The sequence below is a fragment of the Bos indicus x Bos taurus genome, chromosome 28, assembly GCF_003369695.1.
Source record: "Bos indicus x Bos taurus breed Angus x Brahman F1 hybrid chromosome 28, Bos_hybrid_MaternalHap_v2.0, whole genome shotgun sequence".
Classification (NCBI taxonomy): Eukaryota; Metazoa; Chordata; class Mammalia; order Artiodactyla; family Bovidae; genus Bos; species Bos indicus x Bos taurus.
Genome location: NC_040103.1, coordinates 7,236,463 through 7,263,408, shown reverse-complemented (window position 1 = coordinate 7,263,408; position 26,946 = coordinate 7,236,463). Strand labels below are relative to the sequence as shown.

Sequence of the window (26,946 nt, the reverse complement as noted above, 5' to 3'; positions counted from 1 at the left end):
TCCTTTTACTACTGCCAGCTTTGCTTTATGTATTTTGAAGGTCTGTTGTTAGGTAGGTTGTGCTTTTTCTTGGGAGTTGACTCTTTTATCATTACGTAATGTCCCTTTTTATCCCTGATTGTTTTCTTCACTATGAAGCCTACTTTGATAGTAGTATAACCACTTGTACTTTCTTTTAATTAGAATTTGCATAGTACTTTTTTTTCTGGCTTTGTACTTTTAGCCTATTTAATGAACATTATATTTAAAGTGAATTTCTTATGGACAGCATATAGTTGGAGCTTGATATTTTGTCTCTTCTGACAGTCTGTGTCTTTTATTTGGTCTAAACTATTTGCTGCTGCTGCTGCTAAGTCGATTCAGTCCTGTCCGACTCTGTGCGACCCCATAGACGACAGCCCACCAGGCTCCCCCGTCCCTGGGATTCTCCAGGCAAGAACACTGGAGTGGGTTGCCATTTCCTTCTCCAATGCATGAAAGGGAAAAGTGAAAGTGAAGTCCCTCGGTCGTGTCTGACTCTTAGCGACCCCATGGACTGCAGCCTTCCAGGCTCCTCCATCCTTGGGATTTTCCAGGCAAAAGTATTGGAGTGGGGTGCCAGTGCCTTCTCCGAAACTATTTGCATTTAATGTAATTATTTACATATTTAGTTTTAGAGCTGTCATTTTTTGTATTCTGTTTATTTTCCTGTTTTTCATTTCTTTCTTCCCTCTTCTGGCTTCTTTTGAGTATGAACATTGTTTTGTCTTCCATTTTCATTATCTTTTGTGTTTTTTCCTAAATGTCCAAAGTTTTTTGTGTGATTGCCTTGGGGATTATGATGTGCATACATTTTTACAGTCAGCTTAGAATTAACATTTTACCAACTTGAAATTCATGTAGAAATGTTACTACTTTATAGGTCCCTTAATCTCTTCTCCTTCATTTATTATAGTTGTCTTACACCTACATTTGTTAAAATCAGTACCAGACAATGTTGTATTTTTTGCTCTTAACCATCAAACACATTTTAAAGACTCAAGGGAAGAGTCTCTTGTATTTACCCATTTACAGTTTTTGCTGTTTCACCCTCGACATTCCGTGTTTTCCTGTGGCACTGTATACCTTTTGTTTAAAAAATGTCTTTTAATATTTCTTTGGAAACAAGTTTGTCGGCAATGAATTCTCTTAATTTCCCTCCATCTGAAAATGTTTTTATTTTGCCTTCTGGAGAATATTTTTGCTGAATATGAAATTCTGGTTTGCTAGGTCTTTTCTTCAGCAATTTAAAAACGTTCCCTTTGTTTCTGACCTCCACGGTTTCTCATTAGAACTCTGTAATCATTCACACCCTTTTCTCCCCAGGTAGTAAGATGTTTCTCTGTGCACTCAGTACTATGTCTTTGTTTTCAGTTTTGGGGAACTTGGCTGTACCATGTCAGATTGCCTTTTTTTTTTTTTTTTAAACCTGGCCATGCTGCACATGCCGTGTAGGATTTTAGTTCCCCGACCAGGAACTGAACCTGTGTCCCCTGCAGCAGAAGTGTGGAGTCCTAATCACTGGACCACCAGGGCATCGCCCAATTTGCATATTTTACTGATCTGTTTTCAAGTTCACTGCTAATTTTCCCTTACATTTCTTTTCTGTTATTGATCCCATCCAGTGAGTTTTAAAATTTTCAGTTATTGTACTTTGAATTGTAAAATTTCTATTTGGTTTGTGTATAAGTCTTCTATTTCTTTGGTGAGACTTTCTGTTTTTCCATTCATTTCAAGAATAAGTATTGAGTGTTGAGGCATGTTTTAATAGCTGCTCTAAAGTCTTTGTCAGATTATTCTAACATGACTGTCATCTTGGTGTCGTCGTTTGTAGATTCTTTTCCCATATGAGCTAGGAATTTCCTCATACTTTATCCACCCAGTCATTTTGGATTGTATTCTAGATCTTTTGAATATTGTGTTATGAGACTCTGGATCTTGTCTAGCTCTGTGGACAGTGTTGATACGTTTGTGTGGCAGTCAGCCAGACTGGCTTGGTTCAGGCTTCAGTTTCTGTTGCTCCAGCTTCTGTGGGTGCTGATTCACGGTCAGTTTTGCTTTCAAGCCTTTTGCAGTGCTGTCTTGACCTGTGCCCTGAGTGCTGCATGCAGCGGCCAGGCTGGCACCTGTGTGGTTGTCTGTTCAGTGCTGAACGTGGTTGACCTTCTGAGTAGCATCATATCCAGGGCCAGCAGTTCAGGGGTGAGCCTAGCCACCCTCCATATACCACTTGCTGGGGCTATTTTCCTGATCACGTCCGTCTTTGGAATCCCCTAACTACTCACTGTCTAGTTCTCTGAGTTTCTCCTTTTTAATTTCCTGACCAGAAAGTGGGGGCTCAGTCTGCTGCCCGCCTTCGTGACTGCTCCTCCATCAGAGGGTCCAGTCTACAGCGGGACCAAAGCAAACTCACCACTGTTCAGGGTTATTACTTGCTAAATCCATCTGCTGCTTTTGACTTTTGAGAATCTTCACGTGACTGTTTTAGATATCCTGTCCAGGCTTTGTAGCTGAATTCAGTGAGAGAGGGCAGTGTACCTTTGCTGCATCTTATCCAGAACTGAAGCTCTTCAATGGTTTTTAAGATTAATTGTAGATATCCCAACTGTTATGTTATCAGAATTCATTTTTGGTAAGTGAGTCACACATATACCTAACAGAGTTGAACTTTTGCTAGAATATATGAGATGCATTGTATCAAATAACTTATTTCTGTAATTTTAATTGCATGCTTTTTTTCCTCCATACAGATGAAGTATTTACTCTTCTTCAGAACTTTATCATGTCTACTACAGAGAGCATTTCTGAATTTATTCTCAGACGACTTACTATGAATGAACTAAGTACTGTAAGTATTTACTTGAGTAACTTCAGTCTTTTCTTCAGTATTTTGAGTGATTACTGACTGGCAGGCACTGTTATTAAGTTGAAAGGAAAAATTAATGTGATATTTTCTTGAAAAGTGGCCTTGAGTGGCAGAAAAAATTGAAGCTTTAGAGTCTCCTAGTTCCAGTTCAATCAGTGTAACTGATCCTAGGAAAATCATATAGCTTTTCTGAGCCTCAGTTTCCTCATCTGCAAAGTGGAGATAAGATATCTGCTTCCTAGAATTTAGAGAGTACCAAATGGTATAACATATTTGAAGTACTTAGCATAGTCAATGTGTATTTGGCCCCAGGATCCAGAGATTCTGACTTGGCAGGTTTGGGATGGGACTGGGTGTCAGTACACATAATATATTTTTATGTCTGTATGTGATCTTCAAATGAAGTTAGAATTGGGAACAACTAGCCTGAGGATGGCAACCCACTCCAGTGTTCTTGCCTGGAGAATCCTAGGGACGGGGAAGCCTGGTGGGCTGCTGTCTATGGGGTCGCACAGAGTCGGACATGACTGAAGCGACTTAGCAACAGCAGCAGCAGCAGCAGCCTGAGGTGAAGAGGATGCTCCATGAAGATAGGTATCCTCTCTGTCTGTGGCTCACTGCATAATTGTTCTTTCTAGGACATCTGAAAAAAAAATTATAAAGTTTTCTCCTTTTCTTCGGGAATATTTTGAAAATATTAATTTTATAGAAATGGCTATAATTCTTAATTTGGGAGGGTTTGACATTCTCTAGGGCAGATGTTGGAGAAGGCAATGGCACCCCACTCCAGTTCTCTTGCCTGGAAAATCCCATGGATGGAGGAGCCTGGTAGGCTCCAGTCCATGGGGTCGCTAAGAGTCGGACACGACTGAGCGACTTCACTTTCACTTTTCACTTTCATGCATTGGAGAAGGAAATAGCAACCCACTCCAGTGTTCTTGCCTGGAGAATCTCAGGGACGGGGGAGCCTGGTGGGCTGCCGTCTATGGGGTCGCGCAGAGTCGGACACGACTGAAGCGACTTAGCAGCAGCAGCAGGGCAGATGTTGAAACAGTTACAATCATTACATTGTCAATAGAGTGAGAAAGCATACCTATTTTAACAGCTTTTATTAGAACATCCAATTAAGGACATTTGTTTGATAGCTGATAAGCAGTGTGAAAATACAAAAAGGCAAGTTTTATACAAAAACACCTGAGATATTTTGATAAGGCAAGGAACAAACTCCTCTGGAGGGGAGTGTGTTTATCTTTAGCATTTTTCTTATTCAACCATTGTTAACAGTAGTTCTGCTACACCTAAATTTCCAAGAAGACATTTAATAAAGAAGTAACTTTTCATATTTCGTTCCCTTATCACTTTATTGTTATCAGTATTACTTTTCCATTTTATTATTAGAAGTTTTCAGACGTACACAAAAGTATAGTGAACCTCCTTGTCCCCAAGGGGGGACAGAAATAATATTTTTGTTTGTTTGGAGTCTGAAGCTAAAAATAGTTTTAAAAAGGGGAAAGTTAATGTGATTTTGTCTTTCAGATTTTAGAAAGTGAACTCATTTCCAAAATAACTTTAAATTATTATGTAAATCCACTCTGTAATACATTTGGAATTAGAATTCCCAAATAAGTGCATTTGTTTGATAACTTATTATAGTTTAATAAAAGTCTCTTCCCCACTTTCCTTCCCCTCAGCAGCGTGATAGTCAATATTTAACAACAGGCTCTCCCGCAAATGTCCGTTCTCTGATGTGTAGCCGTAAAAGTCCGTTTTTCAGGCGTGTTTGGGCCCCTTCTTTGCTCACTTCCTCCTGTCTAGGTGGCCTCATCTGCATCCCCACGTTCAGTTGTGCCAGGCACCTCACACCCGTGTCCACCTCTGCCTGTCCTTCTGGCTGAATGCCGTTCAGCCAACTGCTGTTTGATACCTTGAGCTGGACTTTTCACACATACAGTGTTTGAAATGGAACCTCTTATCATTCCTGTAGGAGGTTATCCACCCTCCCCCACGCCCCTAGGTTCACTTCTCAGTGGATGTGTGTGATCCAACAGGCTTCTTTAAGCCTAAGACTTGGGAACCCTCCCTGGTACCTTTATCCATCACTCTCCCCCGCTGTGTTCAGTCTGTCACCACGCCCTGGAGTTGTCACTTCTCTCTGCACTGTATCCTGGCACTTGGCAAAGTGCCTGGCATCTAGTGGTTGCTCAGTAAACACTGATAAACTGAAGGAGTCCTGTGCTTCCTGTGTGCCACGGGAGCCCGAGGGTAGAGTACTTGGCACCGTAATAGTGATCAAGGCCACCACTCAGGGCCCATCTCTTCAGCATGCTTTCTGTCACTTAATTCTTCCAAACCAAAACCTTGTGATGGAGAGATACACCCTCCCCAGTTTACAAATAAGGAATCTGAGGCCCAAAGAGATTAGGTCTCTTGTCATAGGTCACAGAGCTAGACTGAAACCAGTCTGCCTATGTGTAGGAGTTTAGAAGACCTGCATTTAATTCTGTTGCCCTGCTTACTAGCTCTGAGATGCTGGGTAGGTTGTTTGACCTCTCTGAACTTAGTCGTCGTCTTAGGCAAGTGGGACAGTGACCATTCCTCGTAAGAATGGAGTGTTACAAGTGCCGAAAGCAAAGGAAATGGCGGTTGCTATAGTTGTTGTGATTATTTATGCTGTGTTAGCATGGAGGGCGGAGCTGTGCATCCCAGGCTGTGTGTGTGTGCTGGGCTTCCCAGCTGGCACTAGTGGTAAAGAACCTGCCTGCCAATGCAGGAGACTTGAAAGATGTGGTTTTGATCCCTGGTTTGGGAAGATCCCCTGGAATGGGAAATGGCAACCCACTCTAGTATTCTTGCCTAGAGAATCCTGTGGACCAAGGAGCCTGGTGGGCTACAGTCCATGGGGTCACAAAAAAGTCAAACACGACTGAGCAACTTAGCACACACACAGCCTGGGAGGCTTAGTTCCTGCCATCCATGCTAAGTCTGTTCAGTCATGCCCAGCTCTGCGACTGTACGGGCGGTAGCCTGCCAGACTCCTCTGTCCATGGGATTCTCCAGACAAGAGTACTGGAGTGGGTGGCCAGCATGCCTTCCAGGATGCTCATAATCAAGGTGGGGAGCCAGCTGCATGCTGAGTGAGTCGTGATGTGTGCTGTAACTGTGCTGAACACAGAGTCACTGTCTAAGCACAGAGGAGGGTGTGCTCAGCTCTGCCTGGGGAGTTGATGGAAGGCTTCTTGGAAGAGGTGATTTCTCCCCTCTTCAGCGCCATCTTTCAGTACTTTTAGGTAAACTTAATTTCTTTCCTGTCTGAACTCTCCTGGTTTTGTGAAAATCGTGGACCCTGCTTGTTAAGTGTTTTTTGTGTGTCTTAGGTTTCAGATCTGGATCGCTGCCATTTGTACCTGATGGTGTTAACTGAGCTTATAAATCTCCACTTGAATGTTGGGTGGAAAAGAGGCAACCCTATTTGGAAAGTTATTTCTCCTTTGAAAAATGCATCCATTCGGCATCTTCAGGAGATGGACCGTGGACAGGTAATCCTCTTTGCTTCAAGGCTTATAGTTATGTTGAATAAGGCATGCATGGAATACATACTTGACTATTAACAATATTTTGATACACAAAAAGCATCTGCCAAAATTTAATTTTGAAAATAATACCCTTTGTTCATAATATTTGATGAAGATTAAGACTCCTATCATAATATATAACATTATATTATAATAATAGAACAACTCCTGTCATAATAGGTATATAGCAAAGATATGGTGTTCAGTTCAGTTCAGTCACTCAGTCGTGTCTGACTCTTTGCAACCCCATGAACCTCAGCACGCCAGGCCTCCCTGACCATCACCAACTCCGAGTCCACCCAAACCCATGTCCATTGAGTCGGTGATGCCATCCAACCATCTCATCCTCTGTTGTCCCCTTCTCCTCCTGCCCTCAATCTTTCCCAGCATCAGGGTCTTTTCCAATGAGTCAGCTCTTTGCATCAGGTGGCCAAAGTATTATTGGAGTTTCAACTTCAACATCAGTCCTTCCAATGAACACCCAGGACTGATCTCCTTTAGGATGGGCTGGTTGGATCTCCTCGCAGTCCAAGGGACAATCAAGAGTCTTCTCCAACACCACAGTTCAAAAGCATCAATTCTTCTGCACTCAGCTTTCTTTATAGTCCAACTCTCACATCCATACTTGACTACTGGAAAACCATAGCCTTGACTAGACATACCTTTGTTGGCAAAGTAATGTCTCTGCTTTTTAATATGCTGTCTAGGTTGGTCATAACTTTCCTTCCAAGGAGTAAGCATCTTTTAATTTCATGACTGCAGTCACCATCTACAGTGATTTTGGAGCCCAGAAAAATAAAGTCTGACACTGTTTCCATTGTTTCCCCATCTATTTGCCATGAAGTGACTTCAGTCAGTCTTAAAATCATTTGAGTGGATTTTCACTAGGTCTTTTTCCCAGGTACCCGTCAGGGACACTTTAAGGTGTCCACATTCAGCAGTGTGGTGTCGGAGCCTCCATACCTAGCCTTCTCCCTCATTTTCTAGCCTAGTCGTGCATAGCCTCTCCCCCTCCTTCCCACAGGACACCTGTGCTGCATTCCTGCTAGGCCAGCACAGGGCCTCCCAGACCACAGGCACGCGCCGCATCCTGCCTCATCTGGGCCTCCCCATGTTGGTCCTTCCGCTGAGAATGCCGTCCCTTCAGCATACACTTGCCGGTAGCTGGTCCATCCTTAATGTCCCAGCTCAAATTACACTTTCTCTTAAAGGCCTCGGATTGGTGTCTCATGCTTTCCTTCATTTATCTATTGCTTTTTATGCCTTCATTTTTGTACTTATTTCCATTTTACTTGTTTTTGGAATAATTTATGTGTATATGTCTTCTCCATTAGATTTTAGTACCTAGAGGCAGTTCTTAACATGATACATAATAAGATGTAGTGGTTATGAGCAGAGGCTTTAGAATTAGACTTCCTGGTTATGAATCCTGGCTTTATCCTTACCAGCTGTGTGACCTTGGGGAACTTACTTAACCTCTCTGTGCTTCATTTACTGCACCTGCAAAATGAGGGTTATAGGGTTGCTGTGAACATTAAAGCTAGCTCATTGGTGGTACACCTTTAGAACAGTACCTGGCACGTGGAAAGTCATCGATAAATGTTAGCTCTTGGCAATTAACACATGGTAAGGGTGTTTTAAAGTTGAGCTGAATCATAATCCAGTCTGGGCTGCTAATTAAAATAGCTCCTTAATTCCTTTAATAATCTAATTTTTGAAGTAGTTTTCAAGAAGTGTCCTAGAAGAAAATTATAAGGAGGGCTGATTAATCCTTCAGTATCCTATCTACTGCATATTAGTGTAATGAAGGGACATTGTGAGTTCTGAATGTGGACCAGAACCGTGAACCAGACCTCAGTGATCTTTAAAGATTGGCTTGCTTTCTTTAGTGATTCACTGAATTACATGAAGGTTAATAGAGCCCATATTATGCAACTCAAAAGTAACCCTGAATTTTATTTCCTGTATTGGCGGTGTTGCTGAGTAAAATTGATCTGTAGAGATACTCAGTTTACTTTGGGGGTGGCAGGGGCAGGTGTGGGATGGAGTAAGTACTAGAGGGTTCCTTTCTGTAGAGGTGTTAGTGGTGGACAGTACTGGGGAGAACAGCTTTGATCTCTCAAAGAACCTGTCCAGGTTTTTGCCTGCACTTCTAGTTAGAGATTGATTTTCTCTCTGTACGTACAAAGCCAGGCTATCTTGGTCTCCTTCCTTTGAGCTCCTACATGTAGAGTTCCAAGTGCTTTATGTGAAATAACCAGTTTATTTAATTTTCACAATAATTCTGTGAACTAGATTCTGTTACTGTCGCCACAGTACAGCAGAGTCAACCAAGGTGTGGTGTGTGTCCACAGTCAGCTGATGGTAAGTGCACAGTCAGGGTTCAGACCTAGGTTGTGCGGTTCATGAATCCAGCTCTTGTCAATAACTGCTGTGCTGCGTCACCTTGCCAAAAGCAGAATACAGCTGACTGAGGGAATTGTGTATGTATGTGCAAGGAGCCTGGTTTTTTCCTTTTTAAATGAATGGATGTCTCTCTCTCTCTCTCTCTCTCTTTTTTTTGGCGGCACCATGTGGCATGCGGGTTCTTAGTTCCCTGACCAGGGATCAAACCTGTGCCCCCTACAGTGGGAGTGCAGAATCTTAACTGCTGTACAGCCAGGGAAGTACCCCCACGTTTTGTTTTTAATTCTAGTTCAGCCAAACAGTTGAAATAAGACTCACTCATAGGAAAGTTGTATCCGAATTGTCTTTTAGTGTGAATTACTGAATTGCCATTGTTGTTGTTCAGTCACTAAGGTGTGTCTGACTCTTTGTGACGCCATGAACTGCAGCACACCAGGCTTCGCTATCCTTCACTATCTCCCTGACTTTGCTCAAATTCATGTCCATTGAGTCAGTGATGCCATCCAACCATCTCATCCTCTGTCTCCCCCTTCTCCTCTTGCCTTCATTCTTTCTCAGCATCAGGGTCTTTTCCAGTGAGTTGGCTCTTCGCATCAGGGAGCTAAAGTTTAGAGCTTGAGCGTCAGCCTCGGTCCTTTCAGTGAATATTCAGGGTTGATTTCCTTTAGACTGGTTTGATCTTGCTGTCCAAGGGACTCTCAAGAGTCTTCTCCAGCACTACAGTTCAAAAGCATCAGTTCTTTGGCGCTCAACCTTCTTTATGATCCAACCCTCACATCCGTACATGACTACTGGAAAAATTCATAGCTTTGACTGTGTGGACCTTTGTCAGCAAAGTGGTGTCTCTGCTTTTTAATATGCTGTCTAGGTTTGTCAATAGCTTTCCTTCCAAAGAGCAAGCGTCTTCATTTTGTGGCCGCAGTCACTGTCCGCAATGATTTTGGAGCCCAAGAAAATAAAATCTGTCATTGTTTCCACTTTTTTCCCATCTATTTGCCATGAAGTGACGTCACTGGATGTCATGATTTTCATTTTTTGAAAGTTGGGTTTTAAAGCCAACTTTTTCACCCTCTTTCACCTTTTTCTAGAAGCTCTTTAGTTCCTCTTCACTTTCTGTCTTTAAAGTGATATCATCTGCATATCTGAGGTTGTTGATATTTCTCCCTGCAATCTTGATTCCAGCTTGTGAATCATCCAGCCTGGCATTTTGAATGATGTACTCTGCATTATAAGTTAAATAAACAGAATGACAATATACAGCCTTGAGGTACTCCTTTTCCAATTTTGACCCAGTCTGTTGTTCCATGTCTGGTTCTAATTGTTGCTTCTTGTCCTGCATACAGGTTTTTTGGGGGACAGGAAAGGTGGTCTGGTATTCCCATCTCTTGAAGAATTTTCCACAGTTTGTTGTGATCCACACAGTCAAAGGCTTTAGCATAGTCAATGAAGCAGAAGTAGATGTTTTTCTGGAATTCCCTTGTTTTTTCTGTAATCCAGCAGATGTTGGTCATTTGATCTCTTGATTCCTCTGCCTTTTCTAAATCCAGCTTGTATATCTGGAAGTTCTCGGTTCACACGCTGCTGAATTTTTATTCCCACTTTGTTTGTTCACCACCAGTTTGTACAGAAATGGTACAACCAAGTGACGTATGTTGGATTTCCTTTGCTTTCCTCTGATATTCAGCAGCAGGCACCAAGCAGAAAAGATGGGCATGAGATTCCAGCAGACTGGAATTCACGTCCGTACTGGTTACAAAAGGTTGTCCCATTTCCTCCCCAGGAGCCCACACTGGGTAGACAGATTCAGAGAGCCGTTAGCATGGCTGCCTTGGCCATGGTGTGTGAGGTCAGCCAGAAGCCAGAGCTACAGCTGGACTCTCTGGATGTGGGTCCCCCAGAAACGTTCATCTCATCACTGCAGCTCAATCAAACTCTGCAGAAGCCCCACACAGAGGAGGAGAGCAGGTATGTTCACCACTTGGACAGCAGCATGTACACTAAAGGCTTCTTTTTGCTAATGTTTAAAAATCCACTTTTGTCTCGGTCATTGAGGTCATTAGTGGTCGCTCACCCTTACTTAAATAATTATTTAAGCTTTGAGAACAGGCTTCATTCAGATGATAATATATTATCACATTATTTATCTCTATTACTGGAAACCCATTAATTTTTACGCATTTCCTTTTCAGTGAATCATTTAAAGTGAGTGAAAACACCTGCTTTCAGAGTAGTTAGGAAATTGAGTTTTCTGCGGTTTCCTTGTTCTTTGGTAGACAGAATAATTTAATAATGGCTGTTTAATTTCTCCCCTTGCCCACTCCAGTACTCTTGCCTGGAAAATCCCATGGACAGAGGAGCCTGGAGGGCTGCAGTCCATGGGGTCACTAAGAGTTGGACACGACTGAGCGACTTCACTTTCGCTTTTCACTTTCATGCATTGGAGAAGGAAATGGCACCCCACTCCAGTGTTCTTGCCTGGAGAATCCCAGGGACAGGGGAGCCTGGTGGGCTGCCGTCTATGGGGTCGCATAGAGTCGGACACGACTGAAGCGACTTAGCAGCAGCAGTAGCAGCAGCTTGTAAGGATAGTGTACTACTACATGCAAAAGAAATTGAGACAGACCTAAGGAAGGATGGGGTTTGTGACTTGACTTTTTTGTCTCAGTTTTTTTGAAGAGTCATCATCTTCCCAAGGATGGGGGAAAATAGCTGCACAATATATTCATGATCAGTGGGTCTGCCTCTCTTTCTTGTTGAGAAAATGTCACACCCTTATACCAGCCTCAGAGGGTGAAATTCTGGAACCCACTCTACCTGCTGTTCCAATGGCAGTAAGGACTTTGCAGTCTGCACTGGAAGCCCTCACAGTTCTTCCTTCTGAGCAGGTCTTACCTGTGTTCCATTGTATGAAAATTTTGGTTCCCAAGGTAAGATATAGTGAGACATAAATTGAAGAATAACCATTGGAACAGACATCAGTTTCTGAAATTGTGATAAATCGTGTGTTTCTTTCTTTTTATTTTCCCCTACCAGCTTCTGACCACCTCTGAATCACTCTGCATAGAATCTTTTGACATGGCATGGAAAATCATAGCCTCTTTAAGCAACACTCAGCTGATATTCTGGTCTAATTTTAAAGCTTTTGTTCAGTTTGTTTTTGATCCCAAAGTTCTTACCATCGCTGCGAAAATCAAGGGCCAGGCATATTTCAAAATAAAAGAGGTAACTTTTTAAAAATTGAGATGAAAACGCCCATAGGATTTAGCATCTTAACCGTTTTCAGGTGTACTGTTTTTCAGTTGTGTTAACTTTATTTGCATAGCTGTGACAGATCCGAGAATGTTCTCATCTTGTGGAACTGAAACTCTGTCCCGTTAAACATCTCCCCCTTCCATCCCTCCCCACACGCCCCTGGCAAGCCACCATTCTACTTTTGGTTTCCATGAATCTAATCACTTTAGAGAAAAGAGGGAACTTTTTGTTTTCATTTTAATTTGTGTAGCCTGTAGCACATGAGGAAGAGGAGAGGTATATTTGTAACTGCATATTAGTTTGTTGTTATTTTTTCATTCAGTCAGTAAATATTTTGAATCTCTTTTAGTGTCATACGTAAGAACAAGAAAATCTGTTAGATGTAAAGGAGTAGGTGCAAAATGGTAGCCCGTGCACCATATCTGCCTTCCAAATAATTTGGTTCATCTAATCAAGTTAAAAAATTTTAAATAGTTGGCAGCTTTTAAGAATTGGGAAATTTGCACAAAAATCTCTATTTCTTCTTCTCTTGGAAAATTGCATGATTGGCCAGCCCTGGTCATTTCTACATGAGAGCAGCGGCTGGGTGTTGCCTAGTACTTGACTCATCCAGGTGGGCACACCCTTTCTGCTGCTTCACCCCAACCTCGGCTTGATTTCTTCTGGACCCTGAGGGCAAATCCAGGTGCCGTTTGTCAGTGCATCTGTGCCTTTGCTTTTCTCGCACAAAGAAATATTTTTTTGAATATAACCTTATTGAAAGGTCTTTCTGGTTTCTGGAGCCATCTGTGTTTACAATCACTGATGCACAGGAGGGGACACGAGGCAATGGGACTGCATCGTGCCCGGGATGCACATACACTCCCGATCCAGAGGGGCCGATGGGAAATAAGTCTGTATATTGCCCTGCCGTCACTGTGCCGCCTCTGTCCTTTCCTGCCACACAGTGCACACTCAGAGATGGTGGCTTCTTTTGCTTTGGGGAAAGGGAAGCCTTGGCAAGTGTAAAGAAAACTGAACATGTCAAGGGTGAGGTGTGTCTTCTGCCTTTCATTCTATTTACTTTGGACAGTTGTTCCTCTGGGAAAGTTCTGGGTGAAATCAGTATCAATAACACTTACTTTTAGTATTAAGAAATGAAAAATTAGAATTCTGTGATTGGTTTTCATCTTTCAAACGATAAAGTTTTTAATTTTTTAGACTATTTATGATTATGTTGAAACTATCATTTGAAGCCATTCAAGTAACAAGTTTTGGCAACACAGATTAAAAAAAAAAAACTTGATTGATCAAATGATAAAGTAACTATTGTATTTTATTCCAGGTTATGTACAGGATAATTGAAATGTCTGCTATAAAAACTGGAGTCTTCAATATACTGATAAGTTATTGCTGCAGATCTTGGGTAGTTTCTGCTTCAAATGTGTCTTTATCAATTGCTAAAAATTACAGTGAACTTGTCCTTGAGGCATGTATATTTGGAACCGTGTTTCGGCGTGATCAAAGGTAAAAGGTGCCATTATTGCAGCCTCTCATAATTTTTTATATTAAGTATCTATTTGGGTAGAATTGTGCCTTTATATTAGCGGAGAAGGCAGTGGCACCCCACTCCAGTACCCTTGCCTGGAAAGTCTCATGGATGGATAAGCCTGGTGGGCTGCAGTCCATGGGGTCGCTAAGAGTCGGACACGACTGAGCGACTTCACTTTCACTTTTCACTTTCATGCATTGGAGAAGAAAATGGCAACCCACTCCAGTGTTCTTGCCTGGAGAATCCCAGGAACGAGGGAGCCTGGCAGGCTGCCGTCTATGGGGTCGCACAGAGTCAGACACGACTGAAGCGACTTAGCAGCAGCAGCAGTGCCTTTATATTAAGATTTTCAATTAGAAAAATATTACTTAACTTTTTATTTGGGACTTTAATTTTTTTCCTCTAAAACTTGTTCTTTGTTGCATGTTTTTTATGGAAAGACTTATTCAGGATGTACAGACGTTCATAGAAAATCTTGGACATGAGTGCGCAGCAAATGTTGTTATTGAAAAGTAAGTGTGGTGGGTCTTCCCATCTTGCTATAATTGGAATATTCAAAATGTAACATATGAGAGATATTCTGTGTAAGATATTGCATGAGCCTTCACAATTGTTAGAAATTATATTCCCTTACTAATATATTTTCTTCAGATCTGTCACTGTTTACTGAAATTTGATAAACTTAAAAATTAGTGCAGAAGTCCAGCATAAATAAGAAAATAACTATGGGAAGCATACAATCCCTATTCCCTTCTTTCTCTGGGTGGAAGATTGATCATCAGAGCACAAGTTTATTCTTTTTTGGTTAAAAATCACTATTTAACAGTCCCTATGCTCACGCAAAAATAAAACTAGTTGAAATAGACTCTAAACTTTTGATGTCTGGGATAAACCAATGATCTAACACTGAAATCATTGAGGTTTTTAAAAAGTTTTTATTTTCTCATGTAATTTTCAAAACTGTGTGTGTGTAGGTGTTTATAAATAGTATTGTCATGAGTTTAGAGTTTAGGACAATAAATGATAATTGTGTCTAGTTACCAAACGTGTTAATTATTCTGAGAGTCATACCTGTGTTTTAAACCGTCTGCCACTCTTCATTAAATATATACATTTGTCATTGCTCATTGTCTTAATTAATTTTTTGTTTTCTTGGCTGCCTTAGTATAACAATAAGTAAAATTTTTCAGTTGATGGTTCCAAAATATTTTGATTTCTACTAGACAGGCATAGTTAATTTAAAATAACACTTGTTCACATTATAACAGTTTTAATGGACTTGGAAATGCTCACTAAGAATTTCAGTGAGTTTATCTTTCCACATTTGGATACTGAAAATGCTGGGCTGCTCAGCACACAGTGCTTCCTGAGTTTGCCGTTCACTTAGAGACGTGCATTCACAGCACACAGTGAGAACAGCATGATGCTGATGTGCATTCTGGCCTCTGGGCAGGAGGTGTCTGTGGTCTTCCAGGAGCCGTGTCATAAGCTGCGATCTCTTTTGTCCACAGACAAGATATTATTGACCCAGTATCAGTGTGTGCATTGTTTTACCAGAAGTCTGGGTAAATTTGGGTTCTTTCAGACTTTTTGTACAGGCACTCCTGTTAATGCATTTTGTTTATCTTCCACTGTCTATCCTAAATTTACATTTATCCTAAATGTTTATCCTAAATTGTCATTAAATATGAAGCTACTTAAAGTTTTGATATTTCAAAACTAACATCTTACATGTTTTTTTTTTTAAATTTTGAAGATGTATTAACATCATCTATCATTTTATATATTTTAGTACCAAAAGAGAAGACCATTATGTGAGAATTTGTGCTGTCAAATTCCTGTGTTTATTAGATGGCTCAAATATGTCTCATAAGTTGTTTATGGAAGATCTTGCAATCAAGCTATTGGATAAAGTAAATATGCTTTGTTTTACCTTTAAGTATCTTAACTTACTTAAAGCACTGGCAGTGACATAGCAAAAGTAAATGTAGCATTTGACTGGGTTTAGGCAAAACGGACCATTAAAGCAGGAGAGGGCTCTGATGGCGCAGAAGGGCTCGCTGCTGCGCTTCTCCCGTGTCCGGTGTTGCCCTCACCTGTTCATTTACTCCTGTCTTAGTGCTGTTTGCGTCACAGTGCAGGTCCCATTTTTCCAGACTTACGTAGTCAAAGGGCCTGGAGGACCCCACGGACAGAAGAGCCTGGCGGGCTACAGTCCACGGGGTCGCAAAGAGTCAGACACGACTAAGCAACTAACACTTTCGCTTTCAGTGTGTGGCTAACATCTCAGGCTCTTCTCGCCCACGTGACCCCCGACCTCCCCTAACTGGGCACGAGGAGAGAGAAGGACATTTCCAAGTACTTTTCAGATTAAGCACAGGTGTATGGTTCCTTTTCTAATTTTAAAAGAAGTTTAAAAAAAACAAAAGTGGGTAAATACATTGTTTTGAAAGGAAACTTTAAAAAATATCATAAGAAAAAATAAAAAGTGTCATAAGAAAGTGTCTTTTTTATCCTTCTACCTTTCAAATAATAGGCTCCTGTGCCCAGTTTATACCTTTTAAACTTGAAGTTGTCATTGATTTTGTTTTCATTACAGATTCAGTGGATAGTTTAACATTGATCCCTCCCTCCCTCCCTCCCTCCCAGGATGAACTGGTGTCCAAATCAAGAACTCGATACTATGTCAACTCTCAACAACACAGAGTGAAAAACCGAATTTGGCAGATTCTGCTTGTACTTTTCCCCAAATTTGATCAGGTATAACGTTAAGTATATTTGTACCTCTAAGCATAATGTTTTCATATGGAACCTGTTATATGCTTCTTTAAAACTGAGAAAGTAAGCTGCTTAAAATAGGTATTTCAGTTCTTAAAGTTATTCAGAAGTTTTTAAATAGAATATTAAGACAGTTAGGTGTCATGGAAGTAAATTGGAAACTGATTTAAATGGTCCCACTTAATATATTCTTCCATTAGTATTTTATTATAATATTTTAACATATATTTATGCCACAATAAAACTTTAAGCTGTGTTTTTTTTTTTTAATAGTGACTGTTTCTTAATTAAAATTAATAGCCATTCACAATGGTTAGGACTTCAGATTTTCACTACTGTGGCCTGGATTTAATCCCTGTTCAGGAAACTGAGATCCCACAACCCACGCAGCATGGCCAAAAAAAATATTAATAGCCATTTCCAAGTTGATAAGACACTAGATTTGAATTGTTCCCATCACAAAAAAAGAAATTATTATGTGACATGATAGAGGCATTAGCTAATGGTCTGCTAATGACCATTAGCAGATGGTCATACTGTGGTAAATAAATGCATTGCATCAACATTCTGTAAACCTTCCCCTTGTTATATGTTAATTATAGCTCAAATTTTAAAATTAATAATGATAACAGTTTAATTTGTCAACTTTATTTTTCTCAGAATTTCTTGAATAAGATTATTGACAAGATTTTCCAGGCTGGCTTCATCAATAATCAGGCATCCATAAAATATTTTATAGAATGGATTATTATACTGATTCTTCATAAATTCCCTCAATTTCTTCCGAAGTTCTGGAACTGCTTTTCTTATGTAAGTAGAGGAATTGTTTTCATGTTTTTTAAATGAAAAAAGATTTGGCCTATGTTGGGAGATTGTTTCACTTTATAGATTTTTTCCGTTGCCCTGCCCCTAATATACTGACATCCTAAATTGTGTTCGCAGGATTTGAATTAATTTAGGAGACAGAAAGCTCTGGCATTTATCTTGAGTAGAGCATAATTTTTATTTGAGAGTTTTTCTATTCCAATGAAACAAAGATGGAAAAGGCTTCTGTTATTAAAACATGTGGGAAATGGGTGCCTTCTATATTTTTATTTACCGAGCGGTGTCTTTGTTTGATCTTAGAGATAAGAACGATGAGTCTGCCTTCTATACACAGTCTCTCCTTAACCAAATGATTTCTCATCCCCTGTTGGTAATGATGCTGAGCTGCTCATTCCTCTCCTGTAACCACCTATCGACTGTTTTTCCTGGTTATGCCAGGCTGGGTGATTCTGCATGTGGTGTCTGTTGGGCTGGGGACTGCAAACGGCTTCTTCCCCCATGTGTTTTCACTTCGGCCGCAGTCGTGGGGCCAGCCGAGGTGCCAGGCACCGCTCTCTCAGCATGTCTCCGGCTGGGAGGCCAGACCTCTCTCTGGTGCACAAGGTTCCAAGAATGAGCATTTCTGGAGGATGCGTCTCGGTGTTCTCACGCTCCCCCGGCCTCTGATCACATCCTGCTTTCTGATGGCTCATCAGCCCAGAGCAGATGCATGACCAAGCCCCCAGCCTGGGGAGGGTCTGGGTTAGGGCATGAGTGTTGGGGAAGCTTGTTTCACTTGGGACCCCTAGGAGACTGAGTAGCCCTCTCATCACCTGAGTACCTTTCCTCCTCATCACCAGGCTGTTTTACCATGCTGCAGCCTGAAATGGTCTTCTTTTTCATCTCTGCCTGCATAGCAAAGTTTTCCAGATTGAAGTTCACATGTGCTTTGTGTCTTTTCTTAAAGGAAGCCATCTCCCTGAGTACTTTGGATCTCCTTAGTGTGGGTTTTTGAAGCACAGAAATAGTTCTTGTTATAATGGGAATTTTAATTTATTGTTTGATTGGATTTTATCTTTCTTCCCCATAAGACTCTAATCTCCATGAAGGCAAGAATCTTAACCTATTTTCCTTTTCCCCTCTTTCTGCAACAGTTACTGGTCCATGGAAGACATTCAGTAACTACTTGTTACATAAAGGGATTATTAATCATCAAATGTTCCTCTTGGAGCAGTTTCTGAACTGTAGTGTCTATAGTCTGCAGTCTACCTGGCGTTCATCAGTTTTTCTTAAAAATAATGTGTAATTCCAAATCACGTACCGAGAAGGTTTCCAAATTCCGGGTTAACACTTTTACAAGCAGTTTTTCCTCGTGACTTTTTAAAGCGCCTGCACAGTCCCGTGTTTCACCTTTGCTGCCCCCCCTCCGCTTGGGGACCTTTGCCTCCCGTTTGCCTGTGTCCTTGTTTGTCGTCTTCATTTGCACTTGTTCCCTTTCCTTCCTGCTTCCCATGCCACACCCCACCCTTCCGACTCTGCAGAGCTCACCCTCACCTCCGCCCTTGCTTAACCCTTGGTGGAGTGTCTAGTGCCCTTGTGTCTGCTGAGGGTTGCGCTGTGGGCATTTGGCTTTAGGTCATTCCTGTCCTTTATTTGCTTGTGCTCGTCTGTTCCCCTCTAAGCTGTGGCTGCATCAGAGAGGAGCTGGCCTCTCATCACCAACCCCATGGCATCCATCCTGGTGCCTTGAGGGACGTGGGTTCACTGCAGCTGTGAATGACGGTTTGGTGTATCTGATATATTTTCAGGGTGAAGAAAACCTTAAAACAAGCATTTGTACATTTTTATCAGTTTTGTCACACTTGGACGTCATTACTGAAACCATCCTGGAAAAGGTGAGTATCGATTGTCTATAAGAAGAGCTCAGGCTTGACCATCAGAATAGAATTTATATATCTGTATGAACTTTTTGCATGTGGCGTATTCCTTGTGTGTTTTGCAGCTTCTCTGCTTCCACCCTCCCACTAATGACAGATGCGCTTTGACACAGAGGCATACTAAGGTGTCGCCCACAGGCACACACACACACTGAGGTCTGCCTCAGCACATGTTAATGGGCAGCTTGTAATGATAGGGTTCTTAATTTTATATAAGCATTTGTGTAAAATTATTTAAATAAGACTTCCCTCATTATATGTAACTGTTCTTTAGCCAGTGGAGTTACTTAACACATGCTTGTACAAAGAAACTTATGGTCAGAGTATTTACAAGCCATTGTGTTCTTGAAGGTTTATATGAAATGCTGTCATTACTCAAAGTGTGAAGGCCAGCTCTTCCATCTTTCTCAGGTTTAGAGCATCTTCCCTAGATAAGTAGAAATCCCAGCTAATTCCGGCTCATGACTGTGGCAACTGTGAAAAATTCAGGGAAGCCTGCCAGGAAGATTGAAAGCTGGCTTACAGCTCAACATTCAGAAAACTAAGATCATGACATCTGGTCCCACCACTTCATGGCAAATAGATGGGGAAACAATGCAAACAGTGAGAGACTTTATTGTTTGGGCTCTAAAATCACTGTAGATGGTGACTGCCGCCATGAAATTAAAGACTCTTGCTCCTTGGAAGAAAAGCTATGACCAACCTAGACAGCACGTTAAAAAGCAGAGACATTACTTTGCCCACAAAGGTTTGTCTAGTGAAAGTTACGGTTTTTCCAGTGGTCATGTATGGATGTGACAGTTGAACTATAAAGAAAGCTGAGTGCCAAAGAATTGATGCTTTTGAACTGTGGTGTGTTGGAGAAGACTCTTGAGAGTCCCTTGGACTGCAAGGAGATCCAACCAGTCCATCCTAAAGGAAATCAGTCCTGAATATTCACTGAAGGACTGATGCTGAAGCTGAAAATGCAATACTTTGGCCACTTGATGCGAAGAACTGACTCATTGAAAAACACCCTGATGCTTGAAAGATTGAAGGTGGGAGGAGAAGGGGATGACAGAGGATGAGATGGTTGGATGGTATCACTGACTCAATGGACATGAGTTTAAGTAAGCTCCAGGAGTTGGTGATGAACAGGGAAGCCTGGCGTGCTGCAGTCCATGGGGTCCAAAGAGTCGGACATGACTGAGCAACTGAACTAACTAACTAAGATTTAGAGCAGGATTCTGTATTATTGAATCTGCAGAGAATGCACTGCAGTGTTGTAAACTCTGGGGGAAAATACAGTTGACCCTCAGTCTACACAGGAATTAGGGGCACTGACCCTCTGCCCAGTGGCAGATCAGCACACAGCTTTACAGTCACCATAATACAGGGTTACTCACCTGTATCTGCAGATTCAACCAACTGCTGATCAGGTAGCACTGTAGTAAGCATTTAGTGAAAAAATCCATGTGTAAGTGGACCTGCATAGTTCAGACCCCTGTTGTTCAACAGTCAGCTGTCTGAAATAAATATTGTGTAGGTTTGAAAGTGAGGTAAAAATATTCTGGGAATACGTTTCCTAGACTTTTTTCAAAGTCTTGGTCTTTAACACAGTCACAGTCAAATTTGTGGTTAACCTTTTTTCATCAATCTTAAGCCAGACCTGTCTCCCCAACACATTTTAACCTGAAAAACCATCATAATATCTTAAAATCAATGGTGTGTTACAGTGTCTGGCAGCCAGATGGCAGTCATGTGAAAATTTATGCTAACACCTTCTGGTAAGAGTAAGGAACGCTAGCATCAGATACTGTCCTGTGTTATCTTTCTGCTTTAAATATGTGCAGGGAAGAGATTTGCTTACAGTCTGTTGAGGGAAATAAGATAGACAAAAAACTGCACTGTTGCCGGGCTGTTCGCCTGGTGCAGCCAGGAGCGTTTTCCGGTGAGCCATTTAGTAGGAACATTAAGGTAGCTCCTGATATTTTATCAGATGTTTGACTCCATCTGGCTTCCACATTATTTCACATCACTTCCTTTGCTATTCAGTATCTATTGAACTGTGTGGTTTTACAGATTAGGGACTATTATTGGGTAAAATCTCTGGGCTGTGAAGATGGAAAAATCTGTGAATTCACTAAAAAAGACTATAGCAAAGTTTAAGTTATCTTACTATTCTTCTCCCCACTTCTTAATTTTCCTGCCACCAATCAATGTTATGTGGGTCCAAAGTCACCATTAGGGAAAACGGTGGTTCAGACCAAAGACCAGGGGAAACAGCACTTTGATGGGATAGCTTGCCTTAGAAGTAGTTTCCGGTTCACCTGAAGTAGAGCTCTTGAAGAATATGTCTAACTTTTTCAGCCCATGGTGAGGTAATAAGTGAGGGAGACTGTTTAAATATGGGTTATATTACAGTTAGCATGAAAGTGCTTTGTTCAGGTTGACCTTGGTACTGGAGTGTGGGGGAAATGTGTGGCAGCATCATAAATAAGAACTGAGGAGCTGGGAGGATCCTTTCCTTCTTGAGGAAAGGGCCAGGCCAGTGTATCTCTAACCTGTCTGAGAATGACAATGCAAAGCCAGTGAAAGATAATTACTGTGTAGCATTTTCACCGTCTGTAACCTTGTTTTTGGTCCTACAGTAGAGGGTCAAATGGTCCTGGTTTATACATGAAGAATGATTCTTTCTTTTCAGAAACTAATTCTGAAGCAAGCCCTTACTATCGTGCTGCAGTGGTGCTTCAATCACAATTTTAGCATTCGACTATATGCGTTAGTCGCTCTTAAGAAAATCTGGAGCATGTGTAAGGGGTTACACATTGAAGAACTTGCAGCTTTAACTTCTGTTATTGAATCCAGTCTGAGTCAAGTGGAAAACATGCACGGAGCAGGGTAAGCAGGCCTTGTCCTTTCCCCTGGCCAGCAGACCATGTGGAGAGGTGTCGGGGGTCTCTGGTCCAGCAGAGCATGGGGAGAGGCGTCGGGGGTGCCCAGCCAAGGAGTCGGGGGTGCCTGGTCCAGCAGAGAGTGTGGAGAGGTGTCGGGGTGCCCGGCCATAGCAGCTTCTCTTAAGCATATAACTGGCTGAGGTGTGCAGAGCCCGGGTCAGGGAGCATTTAAGCCGCTCACTGTTTGATGTGCAGTTTAATTACAGTTCTAAGTGCCATCAGCTCCATCATTGACTTTTTTTGGCCTTTTTAACTCTTGGTCTTTATCTTGAGCTGTTTCTCTTCAGTGCAGCTGAATGTTAGCATCCTCTACCATCAAAGAACCACTGAGAAGCAGCATGATCTGACTTCAAAGCCATGTGCTCGTCACCCCTCCAGTGTCCCCGCTAAAGCTGGGAGCTTGTCCTTTTTCTTTTCTAAGAGAACTCCTTGGTGCCCCAAACAAAATCCTACTCACATGCTTGATATCAAAGAGATAAAACACTGCTGTGGTGGATGGAGTTGGGAGGGGTGCACAGCGCAGAGCAGAACCCAGGGGATGGGAGCTTGGACATGTACTGGGGTGTTGTCCCTTGAAGAGGCTTTGGAAAGCCAAGGGGCAAAGCCAGCAGCTGTGTAAGGAGGGGGCTGATCTCCCATCTCACATCTCCTGTTTGTTACCCCACTGGTGTTGAGGCCTGGTCGTCAGTGACAAGAGGGACTGGAACTCAGGGGTGAAGAAGGCACATTGGTGGGAGCGGAGAAGGCGTCTTGAAATTCCTGCTTTAGCTTGGGGTTTGTTGATCATGAATTTAACCCAAAACCTTCTGGTGGCCATGTTTTATCATTTTTTTCCTACCTCTTTTGCCTTTTCAGCCTTGTCAGAGTTTTGGTTTGTTGTATTGTGTGTGTGCTTGTTAAAGTTAAGAAAGTAAACCCTTGTATTACTTCTGTTTGCCTTAACACTGCTACTGTTTGGCTGTGTGCCATGAATCTTCAGAGTAGAAAAAGTGACCTATGTAATGATTTTTTCTCCTGGAACAAAAATTTAAAAGCCTCTATGGCCAGAGGGGGATGTAAGACTCCCAGCCTAGATTTCTTACACAGTTCCCTTTAAGGATTCTTTTTCCCCCGGCATGTGAGGTGTACCTGTGGTAGCTATCATGCGATTTTCTAATCCACTGACCACCATCTCTTTGAGGAAGCAGAGACCTGGTTTTCATTCTTGTTGAATCGTTGTTGTAGGACTGGGAGAGAGGTGTTTAATTTCTTTGTCTGTTTTTCAGTTTTTATTTCAAAATATCGCATTTAGGATCAGCTGTTAAAAGACTTCAGTCTTGAAGATAGAGGTGTACAAATCTTGGGGCGAAATTCACAGATTTTCTACACATTCTAAATTCCGAAGTGCCTGCTTAAAAGACCTAACTGGTTTTCACTCTTACCGGAGGCGATTCACTAGTTCTGTTCCTCAGACGTGTTTTTAACCCCTAGGAGCGCGAAGAAGAACTGGCAACGCATCCAGGAGCATTTCTTTTTCACAGCATTCCACCCGCTGAAGGATTACTGTCTGGAGGTGAGCAGAGAAGAGCGTGTGTGAATTTTCTCCCTTGTATGATGAGGTTAACCGTCCCTGCAGCCGTCCTTACATAATAACCGTCCCTGCAGCACCGCCTTCACGTCGTAAAGCTCTCAGTGTACTTTGTCACCGTGTGCAGATGGCTTGCTCGCGCTCCGCTCTTGAGCAGTGAAAATTGGCTAGTCATTTTCACTTTCTGTTTCTCAGGCAGTGTCTGGCTTGTAAACACTGGAAGGGGGAATATTTAACTCTGAACAGAAATCTGTTCTGACATTAAAAGGAAATGAGTGAAAACATTTGTGCAGGTGAGATTTGTTGTATGAAGCCCATTGTTATGAAAGATCAAAAAGATCTACTCTTTTAAGTGCGTATTTTAGGTTCTGGATGATTGAAATTGTATAGCAAATGATCTATCACCTCACTGATCATAATAGATAATGTGCTTACGTAATTTTAAGAACCATAAACTTATTTATTACAGTTAGCATGTGAAATTAACAATATAGAGATTATTAAAATGTATGTAAATGATTACTACTTTCTTCCTTTTTCAACTGTAATTATCATGTTTTGCCTTTGATTTTTAACTGTGTGACCTAAATTTAAATACACACACACACACACACACACAACCTGGGACCTTTCCTCTAAGGAACTTGGAAGTATCAGTAACTTAAGCTACTGTGCATAAGAGTTGTTGTTGCTGTTGGGTTATTTTTGTGTGTGGATTACTAATAAGCTGGCCTTTTAAAAAAGAAATATAGAGATTTGTTTATTGTGAGATATTCATCATAGAACATTATTGTGTGGTTTCTGTTGCTTAATTGCAAAAATTATTTAGGAGTTTTCAAATATTTTAACATGCTCTGTTCTATGTCCTTTAGCACCCAGAATGCTTTGTTTGACATCTTTCTGAAGGACTCTTAATAACTCTGTAGTGCTAAGTCAGCCTTTTCTATTCACTTCTCCAGCAGGAGTAAGTCCCTTGCTTCCCCTCTTCCTTCATCCTGACTTTGACTGCCTCACCCTCATATATTTAATATATTTTATTGTCCATTAATTATATGAATCATAACCGTGTACGTGTAAATAAAATAGTGGCTCATGAGAACTCTTGTCTGTTTATGCATTTGGAGCTATACTTAGTAGCTGCTTAATAAACACTTAGCTGCATCCAAGCCAGTTAAAGTTTGCATGAATATTGTTAACAAAGAAACCGTATTCACTCTAAAAGCTTTTATGAAGACTTGCACAATGTTAGAAGTTTGTTATTTCATTTTTAAATTGCCTGTTGTGCTTCTGCTTCTTACGCGCCTTGTCACCTTTGAGGATTTCTGGATCTCACTTTTCTTGTGGTAGGTAAGAAAGGGGAAGGAGGATTGTTATGTAATGAATGAATAGCTGCTGTTTACAAATCACTTCCATGTGCTGTTTTAACCTGATTTTACCCTCATTTTATCAATGAGGAAGTTGAAGCTAAGAAAGGCTAATGGCCTATCTGACATCACACAGCTAAGATACAGCTGATGCAAATCCGGAGTCCAAATCTGTATAATGACAGTGAGGGTAAAGATCTGGCATCACAGGACCTTGAATTGGTTTGCTTGTGGAGGTATTTGTTTGTCGATAAAGAGTATGTATCCAAATACCTTCCAACACTAATGCCGGTTAGTTCCCACACACTTTCTTCTTGTGTTAACGGCATGGTGTGTAGTGCATACAGTAAGAAATACTGGAGCGGAAGATCTGCCTGCTCTCAAGGATTTCCAAATCAATCCCTTAGTTTCTTAGAGAAGATAATAAATTTAGATAAGACAATTGCTATAAGATTTAAATGAAAGTATGTAATCTGACCAGACATGATAGTTTGGGAGGATACATCAGTAATAATAAGTTGTACTTCAAACATTTTATCATGTATTTCTTTATTATTTTTAAGGGGCAAAAATTTTAGAGTTTACAATTCTCCTTTCAGACGATATTTTACACCCTTCCACGCCTCTCCGGCCTTACTGAGGATGAATGGATTGCCATTGGTAAATTTACCAGGTTCACTGACATTCCTCTAGGTGCAGGGTTTCAGTGGTACCTTTCTACAACTCATCTGTGTGAACTAAAGCCAGGTGACTGGTCCCAGCAGGACGCAGGTAAGCATTTTTGTTATCTTTTCCCCCTGTTGCCTGATTGCCTGATTTGTGTTACTCAGAAATGATAGTTGGTCACTTTTTCATTGATGTGCTGACCTCATCTCCCCCTGTGAGAGAAAAGACAGAGTGTGTGGTGTCACTCTGACTAGTACTTCTGTTCTAGTTTTAGAAGTACAGTATTATTCATTCATTTACTTTTTAGAAGTAGGCTTTTAAAATTATTTATTATTATTATTTTTGGCTTCACTGGGTCTTCGTTGCGGCACTCAGGCTTTCTCTCTAGTTGTGACTCACGGAGCTTAGGTGTCCAGAGGCATGTGGTATCTTAGTTCCCCAACCTTGGATCAGACCCATGTCCTCTGCATTGGAGGGTGGATTCTTAACTGCTGGACCCCCAGGGAAGTCCCCTGACTAGTACTTTAATCTAGCCAATGTCAGTTGGTTTTGCTCTTCAAAGCCAAAGAGAGCCTTATCTGCTTTACTATGTAAAGCTAAAGTCTTCTCTCTTCTTTGCCTTCTACTATATATTTCTGAAAAAAGAGATTTTTTTTTTTTTAAGGGCCAAATTAAGCAGTCTCTTTTCTCGTCCCTTTTGGGAATGAAGCCGAGCTCTGCGTCCCATTCTCTGACTGGACATCACTTACTCTTACATCTTCGCCTAGGCTCCAGCCCTCAGCCACGCCCCACTTCTCTGCAGCTTTCTCTAGGACCTGCCTTTCCCTGTTCACCTCCTGCTCCTTCTTCCCCTCAGTCAGGCTTGCCCTTCCAAAACCTAGGATCAAGTCCTCCACCCATTTTTAAAACCACAATGAACCTTAAGAGATGTGTAGTAATGATCTGTGTTCTCAGAATTTCTGTCACGCACATTGTCCTCTTCACTTCCCCTAACCCAGGACCATCCCTGCAGCTTCTTTCAGAAAAGCAGAAATTGTCTTCATCTACTTCTGTACTATACCTGACTTTATGTAGCATTTATTTGCTTGTTTCCTGCTATCCTGATTTTCCTTCTCAGTCTGACTTTTCTTCCGCTCCTTGAGCTCTCCCACTTGTCCCTTAAATTTATACTTCTCTGAAATTTGAGTGTTTTTAAGCATCTCTTGGATAACATGTTAAAAGTGCAGATTCTTGAATCCTGCCCTTAGAT

The 26,946-nt window shown here is 41.4% G+C and overlaps 1 protein-coding gene across 8 annotated transcripts in view; it reads left to right on the top strand.

The window, feature by feature from the left end:
* Positions 1 to 26,946, top strand: part of TARBP1 (TAR (HIV-1) RNA binding protein 1) — a 65,332-nt gene that overhangs the window by 33,021 nt on the left and 5,365 nt on the right. For 2 of the 8 annotated variants that reach the window (XM_027531132.1, XM_027531133.1), the window contains exons 13-26: positions 2,769 to 2,866; positions 6,259 to 6,420; positions 10,643 to 10,827; positions 11,528 to 11,789; positions 11,896 to 12,084; positions 13,439 to 13,620; positions 14,086 to 14,157; positions 15,438 to 15,558; positions 16,295 to 16,405; positions 17,084 to 17,233; positions 19,036 to 19,122; positions 21,848 to 22,044; positions 23,571 to 23,652; positions 25,631 to 25,802. In XM_027531132.1, coding sequence (XP_027386933.1) covers positions 2,769 to 2,866; positions 6,259 to 6,420; positions 10,643 to 10,827; positions 11,528 to 11,789; positions 11,896 to 12,084; positions 13,439 to 13,620; positions 14,086 to 14,157; positions 15,438 to 15,558; positions 16,295 to 16,405; positions 17,084 to 17,233; positions 19,036 to 19,122; positions 21,848 to 22,044; positions 23,571 to 23,652; positions 25,631 to 25,802 — 2,070 coding nt within the window. Of the gene's footprint in view, positions 1 to 2,768; positions 2,867 to 6,258; positions 6,421 to 10,642; positions 10,828 to 11,527; positions 11,790 to 11,895; positions 12,085 to 13,438; positions 13,621 to 14,085; positions 14,158 to 15,437; positions 15,559 to 16,294; positions 16,406 to 17,083; positions 17,234 to 19,035; positions 19,123 to 21,847; positions 22,045 to 23,570; positions 24,767 to 25,630; positions 25,803 to 26,946 lie in introns of those variants that run through there. The other 6 variants (XR_003509257.1, XR_003509256.1, XR_003509253.1 and 3 more) reach the window with 6 other exon arrangements.